This window comes from Meriones unguiculatus, chromosome 16 (assembly GCF_030254825.1).
Source record: "Meriones unguiculatus strain TT.TT164.6M chromosome 16, Bangor_MerUng_6.1, whole genome shotgun sequence".
Taxonomy (NCBI): Eukaryota; Metazoa; Chordata; class Mammalia; order Rodentia; family Muridae; genus Meriones; species Meriones unguiculatus.
Genome location: NC_083363.1, coordinates 60148527 through 60171151, shown reverse-complemented (window position 1 = coordinate 60171151; position 22625 = coordinate 60148527). Strand labels below are relative to the sequence as shown.

General features: G+C 47.0%; 1 protein-coding gene across 6 annotated transcripts in view; it reads left to right on the top strand.

Annotated features, from left to right (window-relative positions):
• Aff3 (ALF transcription elongation factor 3) overlaps nucleotides 1-22625 on the top strand; it is a 444599-nt gene that overhangs the window by 214221 nt on the left and 207753 nt on the right. For all 6 annotated transcript variants that reach the window (XM_060369902.1, XM_060369901.1, XM_060369900.1 and 3 more), the window contains one exon: nucleotides 12296-12343. In XM_060369902.1, the coding sequence (XP_060225885.1) occupies nucleotides 12296-12343 (48 nt within the window). The remainder of the gene's footprint in view (nucleotides 1-12295; nucleotides 12344-22625) is intronic.

The window sequence follows — 22625 nt, the reverse complement described above, 5'->3', positions numbered from 1 at the left end:
CCTCTTTTAGTCCTCGTGTGTGCTTGGTACTATTATTATTCCCATTTCAGAGTGATAAGGATGAGCCCGGTGAGCGCAGTCAGTAAGAACCCTTTCTGCCAAGCCTGGTGATTTCAGCCTGATCCCAGGGACCAACACGCTAATGAAAGAAAATGCTACCACAAAACATGTGCCGTGCCATACCCACACCCATGTACTTAGATACAGTCACAAAACAAGTGAGCAAATGCAAACTCTGCATTCGGAGGCTGGAAAGATGTCTCGGTAAGTAAGAGTGCTTGCTGCTCTTTTAAATGACTGGAGTTTAGTTCACAACACCCACATTTTGTGTCTCAAGACCACCTGTTATCACAACTTCCAGGGATCTGACACCCCTTTCTGGCCTTCTCAGATATCTGCACACACATGTGCTTGCAGGCATGTGCACACATGTGCACACACACACACACTAAATTTAAAATAATAAAGAACAGAATGAGAATGTTGATGTATATAGCACAGTGAGAAACAGTCCAGGGATCACGTAAGAAGACTTAGTTTGCAAGAGTCTGTGGCTCTAACTCTGCCTCAGCGGTGGCTGGCCTCTTCTCACTCCCTTAGGCTGTCTGCAGGCTTCTCCAGTGCCCCCTGTGGCTGTGTGTTATTCTAGACAGTCCTTGCCATTCATGGTTTTACTGAGCTTCCCGGTGTCTGTATTCAGCCTTAAGCAAAACTCTTTCTTAAATTCGTTTATTTTCCCATTGCTAAAAATCAAGTCCAAAAATCAAACGTTTCATCTTATTTGGTGTTTATTGTGTTGAGAGAAAGTTGATCGATAACAGAATTACTTTCTTTTCTCTAAGCATTTAAGCCATACTGTTAGAGAGAGAAGGACCTTGGCAATTTTCATTTACACTTCCTGACTTAATTTGACTGCTCTCGATAGTTTTATCACAAGCCAATTATTTCTTGTTAAATTGTCTCGACATAGTCTTGGGGTTACGGCGATTAGATTTCAGGCCTGCTTGTTTTTGGTAAATGCAGTTGCCATTTTCACCATTGGCGGTGGAGGGGCATCTTGCTGCAGAGAGTGCATAGAGAGAGAGAGAGAGGAAGAAAGGAGCCAGAGACTAGGGGGAAGATGAGCAAAGCCAATGCCTTTCTTTACAGATGTTATAAGGAGCTGATCATGTGGTGTCGGGAGCTGTTAAGGAGGGATGTCCACATTGCACACAGAAATTGTCACGGTGTCAGGGTGTTACATGTGTGATGTCTGTGTCTTTACCAACTATTGGTTTGATCAAGGTAACATCTAATGCAAGCTGTTTGGCGGTGAGGACCTGAGAGGATGGGGTACAGAGTCTGCCTTCTCACGAGGCCTCACCCAGAGGCTTGGCGGGAAGGACTTCCTAGAGAGGAAAGTGACTCCCCGGTGACTTGGCCCCATGATGTTCTTCATGGAAACCTAGTGAAAAGCAGTCACTTCCTGGGGCTTCCCGAGGCCTGCCCTGATAGAGGGAAATGCATGGCTAGTGCCCGGCCTCACTCACAGCCGGTCCAGGAACAAGCAAACTTAGCTTGTCTTAGGATTCACACACTAGTTCTCCAAGAATTGCCTAGAAGTCAGAGAAAAAGCTTTTGTCTCCCCAAGAATCTCTAACTAATAGCCTGTAAATATTTCCCCAAATGAATGTAAAACTATGTCAATGGCGTGACTAATGAAACTACCAGAAAAGGCTGCCAAAGGGTGGGGGGTAGTATCTTTAAATACCAGCATTTAGATATAGGAGTGAAAAATACCAAACTTGATTTCTGCCAAGTTCTCACCTACTAACAAAACTAGGTGTGAACCTCTCGGTCATGATGCAGTAATTCTTGCTCTCCTCTCTCAGACAGGCTTTCTGTTCTGCTCACACCAGCTGGATTTCTTGAGGGTTTTGTTTTGTTTTTGCATGTACTTATGTACCAGCCCAGCACTGGATAGCTCCTGGCCGGTGAGTTTCTGTCTCTGATGGGGTGGCTAACACTCCTGAGGATGAGGCCCGGTGTCCCCTGGCTTCCACACGCATTCCCCGGCTCAGACACAGATGTACGCCCACATGTGCACACGCATGCAAAAATAATAAAAGAAAAGCAAAGCACAAAAGACTTTTCTGTTTAGTCTTGGGTTCCACTGCCGAGATCAGACACATTACGGAACTGTTTTTGTGCTGGTTTGTGTTTTGTGAGCTTGGCACAGTCAGGGTTGTCTGGAAAGACAGCATGCCGATGGAGGAACTGCCGCCATCAGCTTGGCCTCTCAGCGAGTCTGTGGAGCGTTTTCTTGAATCCTGATTGCTGTGGAGAGTCTTGCCCACTGTGGGTGGTGGTGCCATCCCTAGGCAGGTGGCCCCAGGTCCTCTAATTAAGCAGACTGGGCACGCTACAGTGTCTAGAGAGTAAACAGCAAACAGCATTCATAAGAGGCCTCTGCTTCAGTTCCTGCCTCCAGGTTCCCGCCTCAGGTTCCTGCCTCCGAGGCAAGCAAGCCTTTTCCTTTCCAAGCTGCTTTAGTTTGTAGTGGCTTATGAATATAAAGAATAAAAAGCAGAGTAGGACAGTATTTAAACCTGAGGTCGGGGACATGGTTTAAAAGGTTTTGGATGAGGGACTTCAGCCTGTATTGTCAAATGCACAGCACCGCAGTGCCATTTCCATTCTTGGTTGAAAGAGAATTGATTATATGCCTAACCTGGGGACACAAATTAGAGTAGTCCTAAATTTCTTTAATTGGTTAATTTCATCAACCACATTGTATTACTCTTTCCATCTTACAAGCGTCTGTGTTCAGAATTTCATGATTAGAAGGAGAGCACAGTTGTGATTATACGTGATAAGGAAATGTGCTTTTCCTGTGTGTTTCTCTTTATCCTTTAAGAGGATGTGTTTTAGGGATATCCTATCAGCAAACCTTCTGCTGCTCACAAAGAGCATATTATTTGCTCTTTATTAGAATAGGAGTCAGAGAGATAATTGGGGGCAGGCTGAAATTCAGGAAGACACTAAAAAGGAAATGGTGCATTTCAGTTGTCTCCCTGAAGGCTTGCCTCGTGAGTGAGTGTTTAACCGCTCTTGTTACCGTCTTCAGCCTGGTGGTCTACCTCTTTCTGGGAGGAGTGATCTGAGATGAAGGACTGGCGAGGTCTTGCCATGTTCTTGTCAATGTCAATTACCAGCGTTCGTTTATGACTGCCCTGTGGTTTCTTTACCCTGTGTTGACAGGGCAGTGTGGAAGATGACCCTGACTCCCGGCGCTGGGCACTTCATTGAGACATGACCCCACAGAAGAGCACTCGATATAAATTAGTGATTAAGATGTAAAGTCACTGTGTCTGGTTCTAATTTCTTCACGGCATCAATAGGCTTCTGGCAAGGCCCGCACACCGATAGACCGCTAAACTCGCTGACAGCCTCGTGCGCTTCTAACCCAGAGCTCTGGCTGAGCTCACTGGTGTCCATCATCATAATGTGACTGAGTGACCAGGCCCTGTTGCTGAGAATCCGATAGGGTTATTAAATCTGTAATGGCTGATTTTCCTCTCAAAAAATTCCCAGGACCAAGCACTTCATAATTTGTTTTTTTTTTTTTTTAAATATTTGGAAGCTTTTTGTACATCTAACGAGGTGGCGTGGGATGAGCCTGAAGCCTAAATGAGGTTGACTTGTGTCTGCTATGTGCTTTACACACATAGACTGTGCGGAACTTTGTGGTGTGTTTACGAACCCTGATTCCGACCATGCTGCACCAGTTGAGGTGAGATGTGGGAGGCCCCACTTGTGACATTGTTTGCACACTCAGGGTATTTCAAATTGAGCTTTTCATGAGGGGCTGCTCAGCCGCCAGCCCTTCACTAATATCGCCTGCTCATGAGAGGCTTGATTTACGGGTGCCAGTGTGGGAACTGGGGAGTCGAGCAGCCAGCGAGTAGTTGAAACAATAGGCATGAAGTTTAATTTTAACGAAGTTAATAAATGTTGATGGTCTAAAATTTGGGTTTTAAGGCAACCATTATTTGTTAGTGTTTTAGGGGAAGCAAAGACCTCTCTTCTGATGCAGGTGACTGCTCTGGTTGTTAACTTTTCATTGTATGTATTTATTGTCATTTTATCTGAGCACATAGAGTGTTTGTGCGAGCGCATGTTTGTATGTGCATGCAGGTGTATGCACACACATGTAGAGAACACAGTTTGACATCTGGTATCTTTTCTGTCACTTTCCACTTTACTGAAGACGGACAGGGTCACTAGCTGAGCGGAGAGCTCACTGATGGGCTACACTGTGACTAGTGTGAGTTCTGGAATCTCACACACACACACACACACACACACACACACACTCCCTGCACAGGGCCACCCGTCACACCCCTGTGCCTGACTCTTTGCATGTATGTTGGGGATCCAAACTGAGGTCTTCACTGACTGAGTCAGCTCCCAGAACCGTAGATTTTCCTTTTTAAATCTAGTTTTCTTCCTGTTGGCTTATTCTGTCACTCAGCACATACCGTGTAGTAAGCTGTACCACGCTCTCTGCTGGGGCCTGGTCATGAGCACAGACGTGAGGTCACATGTCTACTGTAAACTGCTAAAGAAGCCAGCGGCCCCCAGCACATAGTTTTGTTTTATTCTTTCCATTGAAGGATGGTACAGGTTGAATGTCCCTTACTCAAAATGTAGCAGGCCAGAAGCTCTTCAAAGTTCAGATTTTTAAAAATTTGTAGTGTTTGCAAATGCCTACCTAACAAGATATTTTGGAGATGGTTCCCAAGTCATTGAGCCTTTTTCTTATATGTATATAACAGATAATATATCTGGTCATATTTTTCCCTCCCCCAAAGCCTCCCACATCTTTCTACTTACCCGGCTTCATGTTCAGGGCTCACTTTCTTTCTCTCTCCTCTCTCCAAACAAATTTTGAAACACAAACAGAGCTCAGTAAGACAAAAACAACAGAACGCGCGCACTCACACCCAGTTCCGCTGAGTTTGTTTCCTGTTGTCTCGGAGTGAGGCTGATACACCCAGGGTCACTCTATCGGAGAAAACATTCCCAGCAGCAGCAGTTGCAAATGGCGTCTTGGTTGTGGGTGGGACTCAGCGTCCCCTTGCCCTCCTCCTTGCTGGGGCTTGGTGTCACTCGGATGTGTGTAGGCCTTGTGTGTGCTGTTCCAATCTCTGAGTTCCGTGTGCATCAGCCTTGCTGTGTCTTCTGGAAGACACTGTTTCCTTGAAGTCATCCACCACTTCTGGCTCTCACAATCTTTCCTCATCCCCTTCCACATCGGCCCCTGAGCCTCGAGGGAATGGTTCTGGTAAAGACATCTCCCTTAGGTCTGAGTGCTTCAGAGTCGTGCAGTGTCTGAACATTATCCAGTTGTGCATCGCTGTGTTCCCTACTGTCTCCTGTGAGGTGGCTTCTTTGACGAGGGTTTACACACTGACCTGTGGGTATGTTGATATGTTGCTAGAGTCCTTTTATTGCCGTGTTCATTTAGCAGAATAGTAGCAGTAGGTGATCTGTTTTCCTGGAGCCTGTAGCCTATAGTTTGAGGTTCTTGACCTCATTAACAGTGTCAGGTTGGGCTCCATCTCATGGAGCGTGCTCTGAATCCAATCAAAAGGTAGCTGGCCACCCTTATAAGGTGTGTGGCAGTATCGGATCTTGCGGTCCGGTCACTGCTGTAAGTATCAGTTTGTAGCTGCCTGATGTTGATGGTTACATCACAGAACCTTGCTTGAAGCACCACCAGTGCTAACCAGGAGAGGTGAAATGTCTAGGTGGTCACCAGCCTGATTGCTTCCTGTTGGATGACAGAGTCAGTGGTACCTTGAGCGGTGGGTTCTCACTGTCAGGCTGTGAAGGGTAACCAGTAGCCTGGACAGTGGCTTTGAGTTCTGGGAAAGAGTCTGTGGGAGCCCTTTGGCCAGTGGCTCAGCAGGAGGCACCCACCCTGGCTCTGGGGATTCTGTTTGGTGTCATAAGATGTCTAGTTGGTGCTTAAATTCCTGTCATACACGTATGTGTCCTAGCAAGCTTCTAGAGTACTAGGTTTTATATGGTTTTCAAATGCCTTTGAAGTCAGTTTGCCTCGTCCCATAGTCCCTTCTTTATGCTGCCCTTTCACCCCTCTCTGCACTTAATGGTCTTCATCTATTTTCCCTTTATCTGTTTTAAAATCCTATCTTCTATTTACTCTTTCTGGGAAAGTTCCCCTCCTCCTCTTCCTCCTTTTCCTCTTCTTCTCCTTCCTCCTCTTCTTCCTCCTCCTCCTCCCTTTTCTCCTCCTCCTTCTCTTCCCTACCTAAACTCCATGGTTGTCCTAACTGAGACACACATATCTAAATGTCAACATTAAAGAGAAAACATGCAATATTTGGGATTTTTTTTTTGGAGGGGGAGGGTCTGTGTTACCTCACTCAGGGTAATTGTTTCTAGCCCAATCTACTTAGCTGGAAACTTCATGATTTTATTTTTCTAAACAACTGAGTGATAATCCAGTGTGTAAATGTTCATCAACTGATGGACATCTCTTGTTCCTAAGTTCTGGCTGTTATGAATAGGGTGGTCGTGGGCATGGATGAGCAAGTGTCACTGTAGTAAGTATGTTGCTGTTCTTCGGGCATGTGTCCAGGACTTGTGTAGTGGGAACTTGTAGATCAGGTTAAGCTTTTTGAGGAGCTTCCATGCTGATTTGCATTGTGCTAATTGAAAAGTCATGTAGGTTTTATCAAGTATATGATTAAAAAAAAATTCAGCAAGATGAGCTGACCTCCGTTTTACTTATTTCCCCTGTGGTATAGTACTTTCAGGGGCCTCTGAAATTGAATGATAGCCACTGCTACATTCCTAGAGCATTCCATTAATTCTGATATTTTCCTCAGCGATATGTATTAAGAATGTGATAAAGGTTTTATATTTATTTTCATGTGGTGTATTGATTGAGAATTCCCTTTTTTGTTAATTTAATAAAAGTTGAATTGTTTTCTGCAAATTTATATTATAAAGGATAAAATAAATGAGGATTATATTTTCCTCAAACCTTTGAAATACTTTAGTCATCTGGCTCAAATCTCTATTTAATGGTGATTTTTTTTTTTAACTTGTTGCTTCAGGGCTCTTAGTCCAAGCTCTTATTTCATATATCAGGTTTTTTCCCCCCAAATATTTCCAGTTTCATGTGTTTTTATTAATACTGTGTTCTAAGTTCATTGTAAATTTCATTTTAGCCTTATGTAATTTTTTTCATATTTCCTTCCAGAAGAGTTTGTTTGTTTGTTTGTTTGTTTTGGTTGCTACCCTGAGTCTGGCAGGAAAAGGGAGGTGGGTGAGGATCTCTGACTGTGACAGGCCTGCTGCTGTCCCCCTTTCCTTGACTATCACACTGTGAAGTTCTGCCTGTGTCCTGCCTCCTCCTCCTCCTGCAGCATACCCCCGAGCTCTGTCATCTTTCCCTCAGTTGCTACTGACATTTCCAGGGCCTCTCATTGCCCTTTATATCCTGTCTCTCATATTTTGCCTTTGCTCATCTGTCTCTGAATATCTGGATGTCTCACTGCTGGTGGTCACAGTAGGATTGCGTAGACGGAGCTGGGTGGGAACAGCAGGGCAGGAGGTCCGTAGATGAGCAGGACAGGGAAGGCCGAAGAGCAGAGATGAAATGGGTCCTCTGGCTTCAGACCTGGGAAGCAGAGTGCAGTCCTTCGATGGCGGCATGTCAAGAGAGGCGGAAAGAGGCGGAATGGGAGAGCATAGTCTACCTGCTTGGTTGCTCACAGTCTTCCTGTGCTCAGGGGGAAGGCTAGGGGCTTGATCATGGGGATAGGGCCTCCCACAGAGTTCCCGGTCTTGGTGTAGATCCCCAGGCACTGTTTTCACAGTGTTGATAGAACACCTCATCTGTTTGTCTCAGGTTTCCTGTAGATGAAAAACAGTAAGACTTGTTTAAAAATAGTCCTGTAGGGAATATTTAGGTGTATGCGTGGGATAAACAGTTTCTAAATGCGTGAGGACTTCTGAGGATTTGCTGACAAAGACGTTGTGACTTTAGCATTGTTCAGGAATGAAAGTTTTCCTGAAATGCGTCTGATGAAGAGTTAAACTGTTTTCAAAATGTGTCCCGTGCGCAGCTCATCTGCTCTGCCATGAAATGCCATTTCACCCTGATTTGATGGAGCTTTTTCTCCTTAAGCCTCGCATTTCCAGGGTGCTGTGCTCAGCATGGTAATTAGGGGCTGCCGGGGACTTGATGCTTCTGGCTGCCTCTTGAGCTCTCCTTTCCCAGAACTTCATCACTCACATGTCCCTGGCAGGCTCTGCGAGGAGGATTTGGGGAAAGCATGGAACCACCAAGGCTGTGGAAGTGGAGTCGGCCAGGGACTATAGCTTTTTAATTCAAGTTTGAGTCGGAGTTGCAGTGAGGTGAGACTGTTGTGACAGATTTCAAAATGTAATGATAGAAAAATGAGGGAGGTTCATCCGAGTCACGGTAAATAGCGGAGCAACAGCTCAGCAACTCAGCATGAGGCAGCAGCCACATGCGCTCAAAAAAAAAAAAAAAATACCCCGTAATTAAAATTTACATTGTGCAACCTCCTTCTGAGTGGGTACCTTTCCAAGGGAAGCAGTGATTTTATTGTGAAAAATATAAACACAAATTTGGAGATGTAAATTGCATGCACGTTTTAGCTTTACCCATAAACACAGAAAGTTATGAAGTGTAAATATAATCAAACCACACAACTATAGCACAGATCAGACTCCGAGGAAGATCCCCCAAAGCAGAAAGCTTCCCCCCTTCCCCACTCACTAACTTACCCTGTGGAATCCTATGCTCCCCATTTCTGAGGACAGAGACCCTTCCTGTTTGTTTTCTTAGTTAGAAAGGATAATGGTTTGACTGGCTCGCTCTTCATCCGTTTCCCTTCCCCTTTCTCTGTGTGTGAGAGGCCAGGCACAGTGTTGAACAATGTGCAATGTTAGAAAGATAAAGAAACTCACCTAAATGTTTCCAGAATCTTTTCATTTCCCCATTTAGAACATGAATGTCAGCTCCACTAGAGACAGCCCCGAGGATGAGCACAGGGAGTTTGCCTGAAAGAGAAGATTCACCAGGGGGCTGCTAAAAACAAACAAACAAACAAACAAACAAACAACAACCTGTGTGGCTCCTGCCCAGGCTACCTCTGCTGCCGTAGTGATTTTGTTTAGAGCCCTTTATTTCTTTGGGCCACAATTTCCCTGTCAAAGTCTTGGTTTTGTTTGAAGGATCTTTTGTTTGAACCAGACTTCCTTCAGCATTGTGCACCATGGAGCCAGCCCAGTGCAGCTGGAGGCCTGGAGATCCAAGCCAATATCACCCCCTTCTTGAGTCCCCAGGAGAATTGTTGCAGAGAAGACCCGGGAGCCACTCTGCCCCACTCATTCAGGCTCCGCTTCAAGGCTGAGATATCCTGAGATAGTTACAGATGGCATTGCCCTAGCCTTGTTTTGCTGCCTTCTCTTGGTGGGGTGCTCTGTCTGTCCCCGCCATGAGATTTGCACTGCCATCACTGTCACCCATCAAGGTCGGGACAAAAGTGTTTCATGGTGCTTCTGCTACACAGTTCTCTCTGTGCCCTTACAGAAGGAGTAGGAGCTCATGGGGTTACAGGAACGTCACTAGAAAAGCAGCCTGTCCCATACATACAGCACACCAAGGGGAAATAAAGTTTTATTTTCAAGGGAGGCATAACTTTGAATCTTTCCTTTTAAATTCAAATACAGTTTTATCATTCCCCCCTATTTCTTTTCTACCTCTAACCCCTTCCTTGCTCCCCTTTTCTCTCTCTAATTCATGCCCTCTAACACTTTAATTGTTGTTACACACACACACACACACACTCCTAAATATATAATTACAGTCTGCTCCATCCATATAGTGAAACTTGTGTGTCTAAGTTCTCAGGGCTGACCATTGGGTACTGGAATAGGTGCGCTCTTCCCGGAGAAGACCGTTTCTCCTGCTCTCAGCACGCCTTAGTTGTCCGTAGTTCCCTGTTTAGGGCTGAGGCCCTGTGAGATTTCTTCTTCTGTTTTTCAGATGTCTGTCACTATTGCCTTCATTCGGGTCTTGTTTCGGCAGTCACGTTGATGAGATTTCATAGATGTCGCTTCTCTGACATTTGTAGGCAATAAACTCTCGAAATAAGCCCTTTGCTCTTCTGACTCCCACTGTTTCTGCCCCCAGAGGAAGCTTATTTAAGAGCTTAAACCTAGTGTAACATGAAGCCTTTTTAGTAAGCTGTTGTCCCTGGGTAATGTGAGGTCACATTTTTCCTTCTAATTGTTTCTCAGGTGGAAAATAGGAAGTATAGTGAGAGTTTAGCAATTGCTTAGTCAGCGTATCATCTCCTAATGGTTGGGGACTTGAAAGTAAGAGGAATGGTTGTGTTTTGAAGAGAAATTTTCCAGCTGAGACCACTAATTCTTCCCACTAACACCAGAAGGGCCATTCCACAGGACCATGAAACCCTAGCCCAGCTGAGACTTTTCTATGTAGCCTTTGGGACAGTTGCTCCAGGCTTCCCTTTCGTAAACAAATTAGGCCAGGCCTGCTATGAGAGGCCATATTTCAAGGACAGTGTTTATGGTTGGGGAACATCCATGGAAGAAGAAATTTCCACTGCTGGGCATCAGGCAGTCCAGTCCAGTGTGTTGTGTGGTAGCACGTAGCCTTTCCCGAAGTTAGGTCACCTTCTGGGGCCACAGTTGACTGAGGCAAACAAGAGGTTAATCCTATGGCAGAGAAAGTTGGAGTCACAAATGCAACCTCTACAAATCTAATATTATCTTCCTTCCAACCTATTAGCCAGGGCAGGGGTGGGGAGCATCCCTGGGGAGTCTCTGCCAGCCTTTGAACATCTAGAGTCGATTCTGATCAGCTTTCTGAACCACAGAATACCAGGAAGTACCCTGGTGTGGGAATGTATATAATCCCAGAACTCAGGAGGTTGAGGCAGGGAGATGACAGGTTTCAAATAGCCGAGGCTGTGTGGTTAGACCCCGTCTGAAGAAGACAGGCTGAAATGAGAGAAGCACAGAAAAGAAATGCACTCGTTACTTTCCTTCCCCTCAGCTGACATGCGCATTTTACAGCATTTTACACGGTACATACAGTGAGTTCAGAATGACACAGGCCTTTGCGCATGGAGTGCATTCTAAATGGAGGGATATTTTGGGGTGTGGAATTGAAGTTGTGGGGAGGCTAGGGCGAGGAGGGGAATACTACTGAGAATGCCAGAGCCAAGCATTGCCACTGTGAGGAAACTGTGGGTGAGCTGTGACCCAAAGGGTGCCCTGAAATTGGCTCGAAGACTACAGAAGACACACATGGCATTCCTGTGGGAAAAGAGAGTTGTGAAGAAAAGGCGGTGAATCCGAGTAACAGAGCACAAAAATGTGCCATTCTGGCATGACCGCTGCGCCGCGGTTGGCACCCGTGAATTACAGGACCCCAGGGCGACCTCCCTGGGACCACAGGCAGCTCACCCAACAGTAGATGCTCATTGCTTCTATGTTCCCATAAAACCACGTCCTCTGCTCTGCTCTTGGCAGAGTAACCAGCAGTAACCAGGCAGTGTCTGCGGAGTCCCCATCAGCTCTGCCCCGAGGCCACCGCACCCCAGAGCTGCCTGCAGTGCAAGGCAGCAAGGCTGGCAGCAGAACAGGCGGCTGTGGTGGGGTCTGAGGCCAGCATGCTCAGCAACCCCCAGAGCTTCGCAGCTGCCTGTCCTTGGCATGTAGGTTTAGCTTCACCCCGACACTCCGTGTGGCATTCGAGCACTGGGACCTAGGGTTTGTTTAAGCTGTGGAAACCACCATACCATCTGGTCCGTGTCGCTTTCCCACAGGTAGGCCCGATCTACTTTGCAGTAAAGTTGGTGGTTTCCACGTTCGATGAAGCCCAGCAGGGACGGACCTCAGAACCTCGGAACATCTTCTGTGTTTCTAGAAACTTCCCCACTTACGTTAGCCTAGTGGCAGAGCTCTGGGCTGAGTCTGTGGGCAGGTGTATGTGGCTCGGCAGGCCGGGAAAGGGGAAACAGCGACACGAAAAGAACTGACCAATGAGAGCTGGCCATCAGATGAGGGGGTTCCCCTCATCTGCCTCTCTACCTTACACATTCCCTTAGGCCAACTTTGCTTCATCCTCTCACTTATTTGGAAATGTGGTTGTCATCCTCTCTTTGTGACCCACAAGTCCATTTGAGCAAGCCTAATTTGTTTTTTCCTTTGCTTTCAGGAGAGTAGATCTGGAGAAAGCAACAGCTGTGTTGAAGAAATAATTCGGGTAAGGATGCTCTTTAAAATTTTATCAATGTGTTGGTCATACACAGATTTCCCAGAAGAAGGAAATCCTGTGGCCACATTATCAAAGGGATCTGTCATGCTTTGCTGTTTGATGCTGACCTGTCCTGAGGATGGCCATCCGAGTCACCAAGGTGACAGTTAATGAAGCGACCCTGCTTCTCAGGAGCTCACCAGGGCCTTGGGGCACACTGAGGTGACACTGTCAGCTAGAGGACCAAGACAACAGACGTTAGGTGAAAAATGCAGCAGGGCCCCATCAGTATGTACGCCATTTGTCACCTGAGCATCCTTAATACGCTGCCTTCTGAGTCAGGCAGGGCTGCCTGTGATTTCTCTCCCAAACTTAATTAGAATCAGAAGCTCCTGACAGAGACAGTGCTTGAACCTGAAATTTATTTCTGTGTTGTGCTGCGGGTTATTAGTTTCCTCGGTGTCTGTTTGCCCATCCCTCCCACCGCCTTCCATCTACGTGCACGCTCTCACACAGATGGAGTCGGGCTCCTGCTTGGTGTCAGTAGTCTCCCAAGTGTTCCAACTTATGCTCAAGAGCGCATCACCAACCCTCAGAGTCTCCTCAGGGAGACGACCTGAAAATGCACAGTTCTCCAAACACTGATGCCACACTGGGCAGAACTCCAAAGAAATGACACCATTCCTGTGGTCATTCCCGTAAGGAGGAGAACGTGAACGTGTGTCCGCCTTTTGAGCCCCCGGCAGGCCTGCATATGAATGACCAACACATAACATATTGTTACATAATCGCTTGAATTAGAATTTTTACCTTCACAAACTGTTTTCAAAAACAGGATATTTTTCCTCCTGAAAAATGTTATTTCACTAATCTTTTTGAACAAGTTGGTCAGAATAACTAAAGTTAGATTTTTTTTTTAATTCATGATTTTTATTTTTTTTTTACTTCTGAAGAAAACTGATCAAAGCCCAAAGGTTCATTTATGACCTTTAATTATGTTGAGTCCATATTTTATTTAAGAAAATCTGTATTATCTATTTTGTTTCACATTAAACAGTGGAGAGTGTATGAGGCTGATGATAAACTTCTCCTAGTTTAGTCTTCAAGCATTCTTTCATGTTGGGGCTAAATCCTCCATTTTTGTGTCACTTCCCTTTGGTTGGTTGTGGTGCCTATGCCACTCTGCCTTACTGTGATTACACTTGTCTCCTTATACCGTCTTGTATCTAGTCTGAAGAAATTTGGCCTTTGAGATACCCTCTCCTTTGTCTTCCTCCTTTCGCTCCTGTCTGTCTGGGTCTCCCAGGCCGGCCTGGAACCCACAGTTCTGCCCACTGCCCATTTGCTGGGATTCTCCATATCTCCCATCCTCCATGCTCAGCCCTGGCCTTTTAGTTTTTCTTTGTAGACAGGGCTTGAAGTTGAAAGAAGGACTTGAATAATTTATACATCAAAAGTTATACTTTAAGGAAATTGAAATTCATTGAAGTAAGGCAGATTTCTTCAGTCCAGTTTGAAGCTTTCATGAGAGCCTCATGCCCTCGGCTATCCAACTCCTACCTTCCTACGTCACTGATTCACAGCCTCAGACCTCCTCCCATCAGGTGTGGTCCAGGGAGAAAGGCTGGAGCTGTGGAGCAGATGGGTTGGTGCCCACAGATGAGGCTGAAGTTCCCGTACAGCTGTGCTCACTGGGCTTGGATGTGGGGACTGTGGGAGAAGATAGTGAACTATTTAAGCTCTCCTCCTCTCAGAATCCATAAGTCCAGTACTAGAGGAGGAGGCTGTGGTACCAGTCCTGTGGTGGTGGTGGTGGGGTCTTTTACACCAACCCCCCAGCCCACAGGTGTCCTTAGCGAGCTGATGATGGAGGAATCACAGGGACGTGCTGTGTTGCCAGCGGCGCCCGGGTTTTCCTGCTGTCCCTTGCCTCACTCGGTTGGTGATTCTCTACCATCATCTTTCCCCCTCTCCTGACATGTACCATCTCCCCCAGACATAAGCGCCGTGTTCCTTTTGACTCACAGCCTCCAATACTTGTGGGTATCTGTCCCTCCCAGACTGTGGCCCCAGTTGACAGTCCATGAGCAAGGAAATGAGTGAGGGCCTCCAAAGGAGAAGCCCGAGAGCCATTGCAGTGTGGTCACTGTGAGTCATGGATGTGGTTGGTGGGTCTTTTGATGTCTGGTTTCCATGGACGGTCTTTATAAAGCCCAATTTTCCTCATAACCTCTCTGCTGTGTGACTCACTCAGGGAAACCGGATGTGGCCAAGGTCATCGGGAGTACTGGTTTGAGGCCGTGCTGTCTAAGGAGTGATACTCTCTTGTGCAGGAGGCAGAGGGCCCCGAGAATGTGTCAGAACGATGACAGAGTTCTCATGTCCTTTCTGTGTGGAAAGGCAACTGGGCAAACAGTGGTAGGCTGAGGAGGCATGGCCTCCGGCCCTGGTAGGGCCATCTGCCTGGTGGGCAGTGTCGATACTGATGTTTCCGAGGTCCACTTAGGAAGTACGTAACAGCAGCTGTGACAGATTTGCAGGGATTTCTGTGACCCTACCATATGCTGTATGTCCCTTCTTGTGGTTAGGGCTGGTCTTACTGAGGAAGCGCCTGGTAGGTAGGAGAGAAACAGGACATTGACTGAGGCATGATGAGGGCCCCAAAGCAAAGGAAGTGGCAGAGTCTGTCAGAGCCCGGTGAGGACAAGGTAGGCGAAGTGACCAGAGAGTGGACAGATGGAGGTAGGAGGAACCAGACAGTGCTTGTCTCTCGGGCATGTTGAGGCCCTGTGGAAGGGAGCCAGGGGGTTGGTGCGGAGGTGAGCTGGTCACATTGACCGTTTCAGTTCCGTATTCTGACAGCCGTGGAGGATGGAGTGAAGGGATGAGGAGGGGGAAAGAAAGGCGGAGGCCATTGAAAGCATGTGGAGGAGAGCTACCTGGAGGCCAGTCTCAGGTGAGCCACAGCAGCACCTAGGATTGCTCCTGCCTCAGGGTCGGAGGGGAAAGAGGAACCCATTGACAGACATGGCGAGTTGAAGAGCATTCAGGGCATCCATGGACGGGACAGAGACCAGCATGTGGGTGGGGCAGCTGTCAGCAGACAGTGGAGCTAACAGATGCAGCCCACGTTCCCAGGAGAGGAGCTGGGAGCCACAGCCAGAGCATGAAAGGTGCAGGACAGGAAGGTCCACCTGTAAACGGAAGTGAGGAGTGGACATGCAGCCCTGAGAATCTCAGAATGACGGGAGTAAGGCCAGTCTCAGCGCTCTGGGGGAAGGCAGCCGGGGCAGAGAAAGGGCTGGCCCATGCGTCCTCACGTTAAACATACACAGGTTGACGGCTCACACTGCCAGTGGCGCCTTTAACTTCTGCCTCTTCTCCCTTCTTTTATTTTTTGCTGAAGTGGCTGTTTTCGCATCATTTGAATATCACAATGCATTCTAAGGTATAATTACTTTTTATTCTTACTCAGAGAATTTTAATCCTGGGACCTAATAAATCTGTGTATAATTACAGAATTCTCTTACCCGAGAGCGAAATTATCATGGAATTCTGTGGAGATGGGCCACAAGGCCTTGAGGCCCTGTGGCTGACATAGGCACGTGGTACACAGTTGTGAAAGTGGTCGGACTTTCACTCCCCCGAAGGTTCAAGAGTCACCCACAACACCTCGGTGGCTTTCATAGCCTCGTCCATCAGCACACAGTGGCATTTACATCTGTTCAGCCAGTAAAAGCCGTTTACAGCATAATGGAAGGAGCACAGGGCTGGGATCCAGGATGCAAGAAGGTTTTAGGTCACACTCTGCTGAAGGCACCCCACGAGGTGCTGTGCCACATAATGAAGACCGAGGGGCCGGCGCTGGGGCCCGGCTTGCCCTTAGAGACCACCTGAGTGTAGCACCTGGACAGACCCCACTCCTGCCCGTCACCTGCACCCACTGACTTAGCTCCAGTGTGCGCCCCACGGATAGGGTTGGTACTGCTGTTTACGAGAAAGGGGTAAGTGCTGCTTGTTGACACTCGTGATCGGTTTCCTGAGATTATAAGGGAACAGCTCCAGACGAGTACAGGGAAGCCATTTCCCCCTTAGCTGCCCCCAGACCGGAAGCCGGCGCTGCGCAGCCTCTCTGGAGAGGTTTGTGTGTGGTAAGCATGTCATACGGCTTGCCCGTCATCACAGCCTGTCTCATAGCCAGGCTCTGCCTGCTGGAACAAGAGAGGCCTTGTGCTCAGATGTCTCCGCGCCCCTCGCCCCAGATGAAAACACGTTAGCTGCTCTGTGCCTGCTGGACATGGGAAACAAAGAGATGGCTTGTTGGGTCACTTGGAGAGCTGGCTCAGGTCACATCTCTTCCTCTGCAGGCCAGAGCGGCTTTTTATAGAAGCCTGTACTGTTTCTCTTACAGTTATTTATCATTTGTTTCTAACAGTAAAGATCTGGTTCATGACAAACTGAAGCCCACCAATGACAAAAATAAAAAAAATAAAAAATTCAACCCAGGGAGAGCTGCCCAGTAATAACAGTCCATTACTTATTATAGGAAGATAAGCCAAGAGAAGCCTGATGCTAATAGAGAGAGTTAACTAAGCCAAACCTATAATCTTACCCAAGAATACATTAGGCCATTTCATAGTGTTGTGTTTTATGCTTTCTTCGTGCTGTTGGCTATATGAATATTAAGGACAGAAATTGCACGTGTTTATATTTCATTCTACATCTATTGATAAATTCTTAATTTAAAAAAATAACACAGTCCATTGGCTAGAAACCAGAAGCCCGTAGAAAGGGCTACATTCCCACCTGCCAAGGGTGCCAGGTTACTTGATGCAGGTCCATCTGGCCACGCTCCACATGCTAGGCTGTGAGTCCAAGGAGTTCCGTCTCCATAAGAGAGGTGGGTCTGACCCCATGGGCTCTGGGGTGACAGCCAGAGAACCCTAAGGTACAGAAGCTCCTTCTGAAATACTCCTGCCCCAGCGTTCAGTGTTCGTCCGTGTCCACTGCACAGTTAGCAATCTCGCGGTCCTTTGCAGGATGGTAGAGTTAGTGAGGAGACCAGGAAAGTGTCGGCAGTGAGGTTTTAGTTTCTGTCCTGGCAGGGGAAGCCTGCTCGTGAGTGTCAGCATTAGCAGTGGTGGTGCGCGGCTGTTATGACATGCTTTGGGAGTCTCTGTGCTGCAGAAATGGCAGCAGCATCAAAAGGCCTCCATTTATACACTGTGCTGTATGTGCTGCGAAAGTGTCGGTGCGCTCAGTGTCCTGGGCACCTGGGCGCCTGGCTCAGTGGGCGGAGACAGCCGGAGGGGAAGTGGGCTCCTTTCAGAATCGGCACTCTTGACGGGTGGCTTTGCCCAGTCTAGCCCCAGCGGCACAGAACAAGAGGGCAGGAGCTGGGGTGCGGCTACGAGGTGGTGGCCTCGCTGGCCTCCTCTGTCTAGCCCACAGGACTACACATTGCCGACCATATTTTACTGCTAGGGAACCCAGGGCCTTGCACCCGCCACCCAGCTGCACTGCTAACCCACATGCTCTGTTTTCACTGTGGCGGTCACTGTGTGCTGTTCTGTGTGACTTCTCAGGTGCTGGGGCTGACACCGAGGGCCTCGCAGATGCTAGGCAAGCAATCCACCACTCAGCCACTTCTGTGGTTCCTCGTTTCATTTTTTTTATGATTTCTGCATGTAATAAAGAACATGCTTATGTTTAATAACTATATATGTCCATCAGACTTGGAAAAAAATTATAACGGGCTACAGAGGTGGTTCAAAATTAATTAACAGCATTCATTGCTTTTCTGGAGGATCTGAGTGCAAAGCTCAGCACCCACATTGGCTGCTCAGTAACTCCATCCCAAGGGATCAGATGCCCTCTTCTGGTCTCCATGGGTACCAGGCACACACATGGCGCACAGACAAATAAGTAAACAAATAAGTAAATAAATAAAGGTTTGTTAAACTTATAACATAGAAAATTATCTTTAGAGTTACTGTGTTTTAAGTCATCAAAAGATTTAGGTTCCTAATGAAGAAGCTTCTACACAAGAAACTATGTGCCAGAGTGACGTCAGCACTTAAAATGTGGAGGCAGATAAGATCACACTTGCTTGCAAAAGGATCTGGGGAGTGTCTGTGTGTGAATAAACTGAGCGTCAGACAACCCCCAACATAAAGAGCCCCCATCTGTGGCCTACTCTGTCTCTGCCTGGCGTGTTCAGTTCTGACCTAGACATCCCACCGAACAGCTGGTCCTTGCAAATAGGTCTTCAAGAAAAGTCACCCAGCCCTGTCCTCGTTAGTGCCCAGATCCCTGGGAGCGCCAGGTTCTTTACCCCGGAATCACTGCCTGTGTTGGTGTGTAGACCGCGTGGCCACAGGAAAGTCAGGCCATTTTCTCAGGCAGGTCCTGCTGCTAGCTGGACCAGCATGCTGGATCCACGTCCCCGCTGGCCTTTGCTGCTAGGTTACTTCAGGTCTGTGGACGGAGCAGTAGCCTGTCCAGCAGCTGGCAGTGCAGGCTGCACTGTGGGCTTTATGCCAGGCAGCAGGAAGTGGTCTCCTGACTTACCCTCAACCTGCCTTCCGGGGCAGGATTACAGTAGCCTTTCAGTGTTCTCTTCCTTCAAGTAACACGACTAGAGCTCACTGACAGCATGATATTCATAGCATCTAGTGGCCTTTCCTTGTCCTCATCAGTAAATTTTCTCAACCTTTACGTTCCGTTCTCCAAGGGATCTATTCTGGAGCAAGGGTGTTTGGGATAGAGCCCAGGGACCTATACAGGCTAAGGAGCAATCTGCTACTGACTTTAACCCCCGTTCCCAAGGAAGCGCTTTAGGAACATTTTTCTTGTCACCGAAGATGCTCTGTATCTCTTTAGATGTTGCACCCTTATCTGCCATGCTCTCTGTGAGGAATAAGCTTTTCACGCTGAGGAACTGTTCAGTGTGGCCAGCTTTGAAAATGCCTGATCGGGTTGGGCCATCTCGGCTTCCTGTGCCCACCCTCACATTCGTAAGTGTCACATTCCCGCACTTGGCCAACTGGTGTTTCCCTCGGGTGTCCTGGGACTGGCTGTCTGTAGCTTCGCATGGTTCTGGGCACCGGGACAGCTGTGAGCGAACCCGGCAGAGACCCCACCTTCCTGGAGCGCTGTCATCCAGGCTGCTGATACTAGATACTTACACTCATCCATTTCACCCTCCTTCCTTCTCCACACTCTCTTCCCACTTGGTGCCAGCCCTCGCCCGTCTCCCCGGTCCCATCCTCTCCCGAAGCTGACTCAAGGGTGAGCAGGTGTTTCCACTGCCTGGTAACCACTGTCTCTCTACTAGTTTCCTGTGCGCAGAGTACACATGGACACATTCCAAAATATTTCCATCCTACAACAACAACAACAAAGACCATAGAGAGGAAGCAGGCTTTCTCCAGAGCTGCATTCCCTGGGACTCCTTCTCCCTCTTGAGTAGGTCAGTCTGTCATCAGCATCACCTCCATTTTGCCTTCACCCCTCTGCTGCCTGGCTTTCACCTACTGTACCTGTAAATCACCTTGTCCTGAGAAGGTCATGAGCCCGAACATGCTCACCAGGAGGCATAGGGGTGATGCTCTCCACAGCACAGAGAGGGTGCTTGTCTGGTATCTCTCCCCGCTGGACCCTTTAGGCAGCCTCCCAGCTGTGTGGTCCTCCCTTCCTGCATCTGTCTGGGATGTTGGCGTTCTTAGGTTACCTCCTCCCGTTCTTCTCTGAAGTTTTCTCTTGCATGCTGCTATTCCTTGGCTTCTGATAAAAGCTTCCATAGTGCTGGTATGTGTCAGATGCATGCTTTGAACCTAGCTCTGTTTCCTGAATTTTATGTTCACCTATCCAGCTGCCCCTATTTCCACCTGTCTACTGTATTTTCCTCCAGTGTGAATTCTTGATGTCATGTGGCTGCTGAGGCTGTTGGCTTCTCTCTCTTCTCTCTCAACATTATCCTTGCCATCATCTCATCCAGTTCTTCCCCAAGCCTGTCAACTCTTACTTCCTCAGACAGGCCTGTTCTCTCTATCGTCCATGTCAGCACCATCCTTTTCTCCCTAGATTATTCCAGAAGGCTGTCCATTGATCTTTGCCATCCATCCCCCCTCCAACTAGCTCTCCACAGTGCAGACAGAACCAGCTTTCCAAAGCATACATTTTACCAGCCTCTCCCAAGCTCAGGACAGTCAGATTTCTGTATGCGATTTGCAGTTCTCTTCCTAGTTGTTCAGCCTGTACTCCAAATTTTAACTCCTTTTCTGCAAGAGTGTCACCACCTCTGGCCCCTGGATCCTGCTTTGCTTACTTACCTTCAGGCCACAAAGTTGGCTGACTGGCTCCTTTTTAATTGACATAGGACTCTTTTGGGGAGCCTTCCTTGTTCCCTAGGTCTGAGATAGAGGTTCCTAGTCTGTGTTCCCAGGAACCTGCATTCATACTATATTACTGGTTACATGGTGGTCTTTTATCTCTCATTGGGCCATCTATCTTGAAGGGCTGGCCCAAAGAGTAGCCCATAAGAGGTGCTTAATAAATGCTGAGCGAATGGATGGGTGGAGGGATGGATGGATGGATGGATGGGTGGAGGGATGGATGAATGGATGGATGGATGGGTGGAGGGATGGATGAATGGATGGGTGGAGGGATGGAAAGATGGAGAGATGGAGGGATGGATGGATGGATGGATGGATGGATGACTTTACCCTGTGTTTGGTACTTGTTCCTGTTCTTCACCTGGTTGTCTTCCAGCAAACTACAGCAAAGGTGTTTGAGGTGATTTTTTTTTACCCTTAAATGATTGCTTCTGTGAGGGCTAGCAACACCACTGTATGCAGAAGAATCGGCATAAAGCATACAGTGAACAGTAATGCGAGAGAGATGAAAATGTACCTGCCAGTGGTTAGAAATGGAAAGGAATCTGGCTGTCACTGAGGCACATGACATGTCAGGGAAAGCCCAGACTCCTTTTGTATCTGCCGCTTGTGTCTTGATTGTCTTTTATAAGATGGGGGTTTTTCATTTTGATAGATAATGAATTTTACAAGTTGAAAAAATGAAGATAATAAGTTTGCAAGGATAATTTGGTTAATTAGCATGTTGCTACTATGGAATCGGGCTGCAAGTCAAAGCGATTTCACTGCTAATGTGGTCTATGCAAAGCATCTCTTGGAAAAATTAAAACATCCACCCAGAGCGATCAGCTCAAGGCACACATTTAAAACTTGTATTTATTATGAAAACCACACAGTGTTCTCCATTACTTTTTTTTTTTCCAAATTGAGGGTTGTAGAATTACATTGATTTGCTGTAAATTACCATTGTATGCACACAGATCTCTGAAAAATAATTTCTAACATAGATAATGATAGCTTGAAGATAGACTAGATAGGGGACTTGAAAATTGAGAGCTTCTATCCTAGTAACTATTACATATTCTGAATAAGGCATAATTCTTTACCTGTCCAATCTTAGGGGTATTTAGCTCATTTGAAGCTACAAACTTAGAAAACTAATTCTTCCTTTGTCCTTATATTCATGCACTTTTGTAAGTTCTGCTAATTTTGACTTGATGTATGATACCTTCTTTTTGTGTTCACTGGATTCTGTGAAGTGGAAATGCTGAGAACCATGGTCAGACCTCGCATGCCTGGCACCTCCGCACACTCCTTTGTTCTGAGTGTCTAAGATGCTGTTCTCACAGACCCTGATTTCCAAACAGCTAGCACTATGCTGGGTTTATTTAACATTCTGAATTAAATGCTTTATTGAACGTGAAGCCTTTTTCTTTTCATTTGCTCATGGCTCTATTTCTGGTCCTATTTGTGCCTTAGAACTTCGAGAAAACTGTTGTGCTCAGCACCTCCATTTTCTGGCCGGTATCATACTCTCAGTAAATTTACCTTCCTTGAAGCCTTTGGTTACTGAGGATCAATCAGTGAACTTCCTATGCCTCAGGTAGTTGGTTTGGAAAGGATTTTCTCTCCAGGGAATTTTCTAGGAAGTGATGGGCAGTTCCTTGTTTATAGTGATAGAACTTTTTATTAACAAAACTTTCATCATAATGCTGTGACCTTTTTATGGTAACTAAATGAATAGAGATTGTTTGGTTCCACTAAATTAAAAAATAAAGAACTGTATTTTCTTACATTCAAGTGTCTGTCTACAAATGCTGATTAGGCTTCTGAGGTTGGCTTTAAAATATTTAGACCAGAGGGGCCGGGGCGCAGCTCGCTCCTGGCCTCACGTGCAGAAGGCCCTGTGTTTAAAA